At 58.8% G+C, this 8,757-nt stretch overlaps 1 protein-coding gene across 1 annotated transcript; it reads right to left on the bottom strand.

Annotated features, from left to right (window-relative positions):
• Positions 1 to 3,443: 3,443 nt before the first annotated feature.
• On the bottom strand, positions 3,444 to 8,751 carry SLC3A2 (solute carrier family 3 member 2). The gene is made up of 10 exons (XM_004713492.2): positions 8,739 to 8,751; positions 8,209 to 8,652; positions 7,709 to 7,882; positions 7,099 to 7,193; positions 5,613 to 5,681; positions 5,460 to 5,518; positions 5,150 to 5,330; positions 4,917 to 5,063; positions 4,001 to 4,096; positions 3,444 to 3,892 (listed from the first exon to the last, which is right to left on the bottom strand). Exons 2-10 carry the CDS (start codon positions 8,636 to 8,638, stop codon positions 3,530 to 3,532), a joined length of 1,614 nt encoding a protein of 537 aa, XP_004713549.1. The 5' UTR covers positions 8,639 to 8,652; positions 8,739 to 8,751; the 3' UTR covers positions 3,444 to 3,529.
• Between the last annotated feature and the right edge of the window lie 6 nt (positions 8,752 to 8,757).

Raw genomic sequence — 8,757 nt, forward strand, 5'->3', positions numbered from 1 at the left:
GAGCCCCACTCTCGGTTCAGACGCAGGCCTGCTCTCCTCGGGTTAAACATTTCCTCCAGCTCCAAGGGGCCGGCTCTCCTGCGGGATTCAGTCCTGATCTCAGGGCAAGGATTCCTTCCGCACCTGCTTCCATGCCCAGTGAGGGAAGACCAGACCTGGGAGCAGAATTTGAGTCCCCTTTCTGTTCCCAACACAAAGGATTCAAATCCGGCCCCTCTACATCCCCAGCAGGAACCCTGGTGGTATAATGGGATGCTAACCAGAAGGTCAGCTGTTCTAAACCACTGACCATTCCTCGGAAGAAAGATGGGGCTTTCTACTCCTTAAAATGTGGTCCCGGCGAGCCAGTCAGGGTGCAGAGCACCGGTGAAACATACAACTTTCCTCTAGTTCTTTAATGTTTCCTCCCCCCCAATATCATGGCCCCAATTCTACCTCACAAATCCGGCTAGACCCGAGCATGTACACAGGTACAGATAAGAGCTGGAAACACAGGGAATCCAGAACAGATAAACCCCTCGGAACCAATAATGAGAGTACCGATACCAGGAGGGTAAGGGTAAGGTGGGGGGGCATAGGGGGAACCAATCACAAGGATCTACATATAACCCCCTCCCAGGGAGATGGACAGCAAAAAAGTGGGCGACAGGAGACATCGACTGTGGTAAGACATGAAAAAACAGTAACAATTTATAAAGTATCAGGGGTTCATGAGGGAGGGAGGGTGGGGGAGAGAGGGGGGAAATGAGGAGCCGATACCAAGGGCTCAAGTAGAAAGAAAATGTTTTGAGACTGATGATGGCAACCAATGCACACACGTGCTTGACACAATGGATGGATGGATGGACGGACGGACGGACGGACGGTGATAAGAGCTGTAGGAGGTCCCAATGAAATTATTTTTAAATAAATAAATGAACACTTGATCTCGGATGCCTGTGGGTTCGTTTGAGTTGGAATCACTCTGGGACAGTGAGTTTGGTTCGATGTTTTTTTATGTCCCCAATGGAGCATACCAGCTGCCGCTGGAAGAATGACTCAGGTCAGGCAGGCTTCCCCCACAATGGGGGGCGAGCAGGCCATGCCATTGCCATTCCCTGAGCCCTCAGCTGTGAACCAGGTCCCCACCAGGCAGTCAGGGGTGCCTGGTGACAGGTTTTACGAGAATGTGATGGTTCACAGTAAACCACAAAGCACACCATGTGCTAAGGCTCCGTCTGCATCTGCCGAGACAACTGATACAAGCTGTGGGCAGGAAGGGCAGGAGCCAGAATGGGGTCAGAGGGGCTGGAGCTGGGGTCCAGAAAGGAGGGAGGGAGGCCAGAATGAGCAAGTCAGATAGGGAAGGGGTTGCCAGCGGGGAGAAGAGCAGTCAGTCCTAGGCAGAGGGGCCAAAGGCCGACTGGCTGGGTGTGTCTTCTCGGGAACTGTCTCCAGAACACCTCAAACTGGGTGGCACTGAGGCCCCTCCCCAGACTTCAGGCCGTTAGAGCAAGGGAAAGGGCCAGCTGTGCCAGGACTCGGCTTTCTTGAGGGTCGCCAATCGACTCGCTGACAGTAGTAAAGTGCTTCTGATCTCTTGATCAGGGCCCTGGTGTTTGGATTACCGAGCACATCGCATGGCCAGCAGTTGGGATTGTGAGATCCCATCAATGAAAAGCCCTAAACCCAGGAGTCTCCGCATGAATTGCCAGTGAATCCTAGCCAGCCCCTAGCCAGCCAGGTGAGCCGCTCCGTCCTCCAGCAGGGAGAGTGGGTTGCTACCACTCCCAGTGAACCCTTTCTGGCCCCTAGCCAGCCAGGTGAGCCGCTCCGTCCTCCAGCAGGGAGAGTGGATTGCTACCACTCCCTTAGGCAGCCCAGGGAGGCAGTGTCTAGCCCTTAGGGAATTGTCCGGGTGTGTCCTCGGTGGGGTCTGAGGTACTAGGCCCTGCAATGGTCATGAGTCACCCTCTCCAATCCCCTCGGGGCCAGCTCAGGGAAGGGCTGCCTCCCCTCAGGCTGGTACTGGGGGGTGAGGTCTTGGCTGCCTTGGTTGGAAGGCCCTGGACCCATCTTGTGAGCTTCAAATAATAGTGTACACGTCCCCACGCGTGCTCCTGTTCCCTTCTCTTGGCCCACTCTGTGATGTACTGATCTGCTGGCAATCCAGCTTTCCACTCTCCTCCCATGACCCCCTACAGCTCTGTAACTCAGCCCCTGGCTTTGCCCCGTGGGACTTGTTCTTAGATTTGAGGTCTTTTTTGTACCCTGCAGCAAAGCTTTTCTATCTAGACGCGACCCTTTCCCACCAGAGTCGGCCAACAACTGCCATCTATCGATGTGCCCCTAACCATGCTTTTGTTTCCCTGGCACTCCACTGCTCGAAGGACAGCCCCTGTAAACCACGTAGCCTCAAACTGAGGGACCCCGCAGCCAGTGGACTGCCCTTATCCTGGTTCAAGACGTCAGTGCCTCTAGACATTTGATGTGGGGGTCTCTGCCCACTCGTTTCCCTCTTAGTCACAGACGCCTCATGCCCTCGCCAGCCCCAAGTCAACCAGAGCTCATCGGAGTGCCAGGGGTGGTATCTGGCCTTTCTGCCCAGGGCTTCTTGCCAAAACGATCGGCTCCATCGGTGGTGCAAAGTAGTCTGTCAACTATGCACAGGGGGCCCATAAAGCCATCGAGCGATCACAGAACCGATTCCTTATTGCTCAATTAGTAGGGGGCCACGGCATAAAATAGTTAGGGAGCCTGCTTCGAAAGGGGACCGGCAGGTGCCCACAGGCAGCTGCGGGGGGCTTGTCACGCCGAGGGCTCTTCGCTGCGAGGTGTGCTGGCTGAAGAGCTGTACCCGGCAGCCTGTTCACGCCCCTGAGAAGCGCCTGTGGGTCTGACCATGGCTCCGAAACAGTGGCCCCAACAGAGGCTGGTGAGCCACGGGGGAAAGGCCTGAGAGTGGAGGTATGTTTGACCGCTACCCCACAGGAATGGGTTTCTGGCAAACCTGGATCCTCATCCCTTCCCGTGCAGCTGTAGCCCCACACCCACCTCCAGGGCCCTCCCAGAGAGCAGTCCCTGGGCACCAGCCTTGTCACCACCACCCTCACTTTAGAACTTCCCATGTCGGCTCCCTGAGGAGTCCCACTCCTCTCACACCCAGCCCCATCGCACTCCTGCTTCATTAGACTCATTAGAAGCCAGAACACCCCAACCCCATGCTTCTCCCCAAAAGGCCGATGACCACTCAGCTGGAGGGCAGTGGACACATCCCAGCCTCACACCGCTTTGCTGGTAGGACCCTGGCAGGTGCTTTCACCTGGTTCCCTGGGATGAGTGAACAAGGGAGCGGGAGCGGGAGCAGGAGCAGGAGCCGGAGCCGGAGCCGGAGCCGGAGGGAGTGCGGAACCTCCAGGCAGGCCCAGGGGAGGCGAGAGAGAAAGGAAGACAGCACACCTCACTAGGCAGGGGTGACTTTTACTCAAACCCAGAAGCCATCTACCATCTCTAACAATAAAAAAAGGGAGGGAGGGGAGGCCAGGGGAGGTCAGGCCACATAGGGGAAATGCAGGAGCAGCCCCTCGTGAGGCTCCAGGGTCAGGTGCTGCAGGGCCAGGGAGTCTCCCTCCTGCCGGCCCGGCTGGGTGCTGAGCAGGAGTTCCGCCTTGGCTGGCACGCCAGCGCTGCTGAGCAGGTCAGCAGGCCCCAAGCTGGCCGAGGCACTCTGGTCCCCAAAGTTAAGCACAACCAGAAACCGCTTGTTCTGGTCCCAGCAGCGGATGTAGGAGAAGAGGCCAGGTCCCGACGGGAGCTCAAGGAAGTCCCCATGCAGCAGGGAGCGCTCCTTGACGCGCTCACCACTCAGCTTCCGGAACACAGAGAGGAGGGACCCGGGGACGTTATCCTGGCCCTGCAGAGGGGGACAGAGCGATGGTGAGGGCTCCCAGTCAACCACGAGCCCACTTCCTCCCCTGCCTTCCCCCACCCCACCCTGCCCCGCCCCCAGCCAGGGCCCTACCTTTACAGTCATGTTGAGGTCTGCAGACCCAGAACCTGGGCTGGAGGTGCTGGGGAAGCTGGATTCATCCCACAGCATGATGGGGGCCTGCTCCGGCTGCAGCAGTGGAAACAGGAATCACAGAGGGCCTGGGGCTGACTCATCCTCCCCCTCCTTCGTCATGCTGTACCTGAATAGCCTTCTACAGAACAGGCCAGGCAGGCTCCTGCCTTCAGGCCTTGCACACACTGTTCCCTCAGCCCCGAGGGCACCTCTCCCAGACAAGGTGCCCAGCCAGAAACCACAATTCCTCCAGGGCCCTGATGTTGTCCCATCCCGTTTTTAGTGGCCACTCTCCATCACAAAGTGCCCCTTACACAGTCTCACTGGCCAGGAGTCAGTGTCAGCATGCTGAATCATCTCATCCCACTACCTCCAATCCTTTGGGCCCACATTGCTGTCCCCCCAGTGGCTGGCTCGCAGAAGCTGCCCCAAATTTGTGGAATGCACGACTGACTACTCACTGCTTCTACAGATACCAGCTCGGGTGCCAAGCTGCAGCTGACCAGCTAACACTCACCCCCCTGTGGTGTGACGCCCGTCCTCCTCACCCGCCTCATCAGACCCCCTCACTGAACAGGGAGCTCGGGAGGGCACGGCCTCAGAAGGGCGCCCCCCTCCTGAAGGCTGCCACGTTGAGAACATTATTCAGACTATGCCACCATTTGTCCTAACCTCGGTCGAAACACGGAGCATCCCTAAGAGTCTATCTATCACGACCAGGGAGAACAGAGAGCCTGCCCAAGACCACAGTACAGGCTAGGAATCCAACCCCTGGCCAACTCAGGGCTCAGGCCTGCCTGCCTGCCACCCACCAAACCATCTTCCTCGTGGCTGAACAGGAATTCAGTGGTGCTGGGTGCGGGGCCAGCAGTACCTGTCCAGGAAGGATGGCCGCCTGCAGCAGGCCAATCTCATCCCCATAGCTGAAGACAGGGGTCCCCGGCAGAGTGAAGAAGAGTAGCTGGTAGAGTCGGAGAAGGGAAGCCGGCACAAAGGAAGTCAGGAGGCCAGTCTGAGACACCTGCGGGGGCAGACGCTGGTGAGGTCCCAAATGCCCCACTGGCCTCTGCCCTCCGCCCCCGTTTCCACCTCCACAGCGGCACTCACGCTCCAGCTGCGCCAGTGATCGCCCGTCGCGTTCAAGTACTGGGTGGCCTGGAGCCGCGCATGTTCCTTCCCTAAGCTGGAGCCCGACAAGAACGAGCTGGTCAACAAGAGGTCCTTGGTGGAGTTGAGCAGCTTCAGGATCTGCTGCAGGTCGGAGGAGTCTGTGCCTGCCATCAAGAGCCTGCAGAGAGAGGGCAGGGCAGCAGTCAGGGTTGGGGTAGGTAGGAACGAGAGACTGCTGGTGGGGCTGGCGCTCCACCAAGGGGTTCCCCCACCCTGGAGCTGAGTAAGGGAGGGGCCTGGCACCCACTTCTCTTCATTGAAGCTCTGGGTAATGTTCTGCCACTCAGCCAGCAGCGAGGATGCATCCTGGGTGGAGAAAAGGCAGAGTCGAGGAGCAGGCTCGTGACCAGGGCCTCTGGCCTCGGCCGGGCTCTGCTCCCCACCCGAGAAGGACACATACCGTTAGATTCTCCACATCCCGGACCTGGAAGCCGTCCACACCGGCCTCCAGCCAGAACTCCAGGGCGTCCTGGGAGGGAGTCAGAGAAGGGAAGCCAGCGATCAATTTTGGGGGAGTCTCTCTGGGGGCCTGGGACAGTCATTTCCAGGCCTGGGTCTCAGGCCCCCCAGCTCCACGACCAAGGTCTCAACCTCTGGATCCCTCCAACTCTCGCTCCCACGGAGTCTCTGAGTGCTCAAGCACTTGACTCCTCTCTCAGGAGCGTTACCGCTGGGCTGCTAACCACAAAGTCAGCAGTTTGAAATCGTCCGCCCTCTGGCAGGAAGACACGAGACTCTGCTTGTGTAGTGAGCTGCCGTCTCAGAAACCCCTGGGGGCAGTCCGAGCCGTGCTGTGGGGCAGCTGAGTCAGTACGGACTCGAGGGCAGTGAGTTGTTTTATCAAGCCCTCCCTCAGGCGGATCACGGGGTGACAGCTCCAGAGAAAAGTCAACAGAAAAAATACATCCGTGCATGCGACTGGCTAGACATACGGTCGCCATGGTTTTACAGATGAGGGAATGGATCAGAGAAGAGAGGAGCCATGCCCAGGGAGCTACAGGACTCATGGGTTCATTGTGTGTCCACTTTAGGTGATGGCTCGCTCTTTGACCCAGCTGTCGTCCTGGAGCAGTGACAGGCGATCAGATTAATGCAGTGGGTGGTAGTGGTGTTAGGATTTGGTGCCATCTAGTCTGCTCCTGGGCACAACAGCATGAGGCACTGCCCTCCTGTCCTGGACAGAGCCGTTTCCCTCCCATAAAGCAGCTAATGTAAAACAATGGATCCCATGAGGGCGCACCAGTGCGGGTAGTCTTAATCCCAATCCCAATCCCCTGTGAGTGAGGAGCCCAGAATCAACACACACCCACACTCCAGCCCACAGTGGAGTTTGAGCCTCCACTCTAAGGGAGACTGGAGATTAGACTACCTGGGACTTCAAAGCCTCTACCAACTGAGAGGCCTTCACGTCCTCATTTGCAAATCAAAGATGATGGCAGACACCATTGTCTCCAGCCACAGGGGAGCCTGGAAAATGTATGTAAGATCTGCAGGGGGCCGTTCCAGCTGTAGGGAAGCCCGCCCCCCCACTTGCAACTCCACAGGGAGCCCTACCCTCAAACACACACCGGGAAGCCAGTCAGGGCAGAATTCTCAGAGAAAGGCTTCCTTGTCCCAAAGGAAGGCGAGCCATCCGTCCAGAATGACATCTGAGAGTGAGTCCCTTCCAGCTACTGTCACCCTCCCAGGCAAGGAAAGGACACATGAGCGAACAAGGAAACCAGCCGTCTACTGCTGGCCCAGCCTTCCTGTGAAGGGAGGATGGGTTCCTGATGGAATCCAAGAAGGGGGGGGCGGCAGACAGATGGGGGCGGCGCTCCACAGAAGAGCCAGGGGCTTGCGGAGAAAAGACCAACACAACACCACCACCAACACCGACCGCTCACCTTCATCTTAGCAGCCACCAGGCCAACCTGCGCGGAGAGGAACCATGAGTTCTGGCCCCTGTAGTTGGGAGTGAGGTCCAGGACGACCCGGATGCCTGAAACAATGGAGGCGGCAGCAGGTGTGAGGCTCCGGAGTGGGGGCAAGGAGGAAACCAACACCCACGGGTCTGTGGAATGTTTCCTGTCTATTCCTGGTGGGAAAGCTTGGCTTGGAACCCCAACAAAACCCAAACCCTTTGGACCACAGCTGTGAGCAAGGCAGGGCCTTAAGACCCTATGGGGCAGGTGTGAGAGGAGGCTGAATGATGGGGGCCTGGGCTCCCCACCTGCAAGCCCAAGCGAACTCTTTCAAGTGTTTTTCTATAAAGAACAGTAAGGAGGTGCTTCATTGGGCTTTCTTCTTTAGAAATTCCATTCCATAACGGGCTCCCCGTGCAGCCGAGCAGGAACCCTCCAACTTGCTCATCTCCCAAGGGCTCGCGTACTCCCTCTGCTCCACTAGCCCAGGATCCAGCCAGTCAGGAGCAACCCGGATGAAAAACTCTTTCTGTCACCCCTCGGCCAGAGACCAGGCCTTCTAGCTGCTTCCTAGCAAACTCTGGTCACCTACTCTTTTTTTTGGCTGACTCCAAGAGACGATCGAACTCTTCCTTGGAGCCCAAAGTGGGGTCGATCTGCTTCAGATCAGTGCCAGTCACGTCATCCTTCGGGTTGGTGTGAAGTGGGCCCAGCACAATGCCCTTCACCTTCAAGGAATTCAGGTAATCCAGACGCCCCTCCAGGCCTGAAAGGGAGAGGAAGGCAGAAGTGAGACACCCCTCCCCACCAAGGCCCCCCTTGCCCTGATCCTAAGGAGGGGGTCGGCTGAAGCCGGGCCCATGACTCAGAGGCTGATGTAAGAGCGCTGCACATTGCTTCTGAAACCAGCAGGTGGCACGGGGCAGTTCAAGGCAGCAGGCAGAACAGAGAAAGGGGAAGGGGGAGGGCGGCGCTGGGCCTCGAAGGGAAGGGTCGGAGAAGGGTGGAGGGAGACCAGCCCGGGCGTCCGGCCCAGATTCAACAAAGGGAGGGGTGAGGGCGGACCAGGGGCCTTTCCTGGCGGGCACGAACCTGCGAGGCCGCCCTTGTCGCGGGGCTGGAAGGCCTGGATGTCGCCGACGCGGTAGAGGGCGCCCTTGTGCCACCACTTCTGCTGGGGCAGCGGGCGGCAGCGCGGGGCCTGCACGATGATGACCACCGCGCCGGCCAGCATGCCCAGCCAGCCGAGCCAGAAGAGCACCAGCAGCGCCCAGCGGGTGCGCACCCAGCCCGGGCTGCCGGCCACCTTGAGCAGCTCCTCCTTCGACAGGCCAGTGAACTTCGCGGAGGCCTCTTCCGCCTCGTCGTCGGCCACCTTGATCTTCACCAGGCCGTTCTTCTCCGCGCCGCCGCCCACGGCCACGGCCACGGCCACCCCCGACGCCGCGTTCATGGGCTGCTTCTCGGGGTCCAGCTCGTTCAGCTCCACCTCCTTCATGTCCACCTCGGCGTCGTGGCTCATGGCGGCTGGGGAACCTGGGCAAGAACGGCGGGCTGCGCTCGCGGAGCGGCCAAGAGACACTGCCCCGTCTCCGGGCCCTTCCGGCTGAGGCCCCACCCACCTGACCCGCTGGCCAGGGA

This window comes from Echinops telfairi, unplaced genomic scaffold, assembly GCF_000313985.2.
Source record: "Echinops telfairi isolate 266 unplaced genomic scaffold, ASM31398v2 ScPeMD7_7417;HRSCAF=8455, whole genome shotgun sequence".
Lineage (NCBI taxonomy): Eukaryota > Metazoa > Chordata > Mammalia > Afrosoricida > Tenrecidae > Echinops > Echinops telfairi.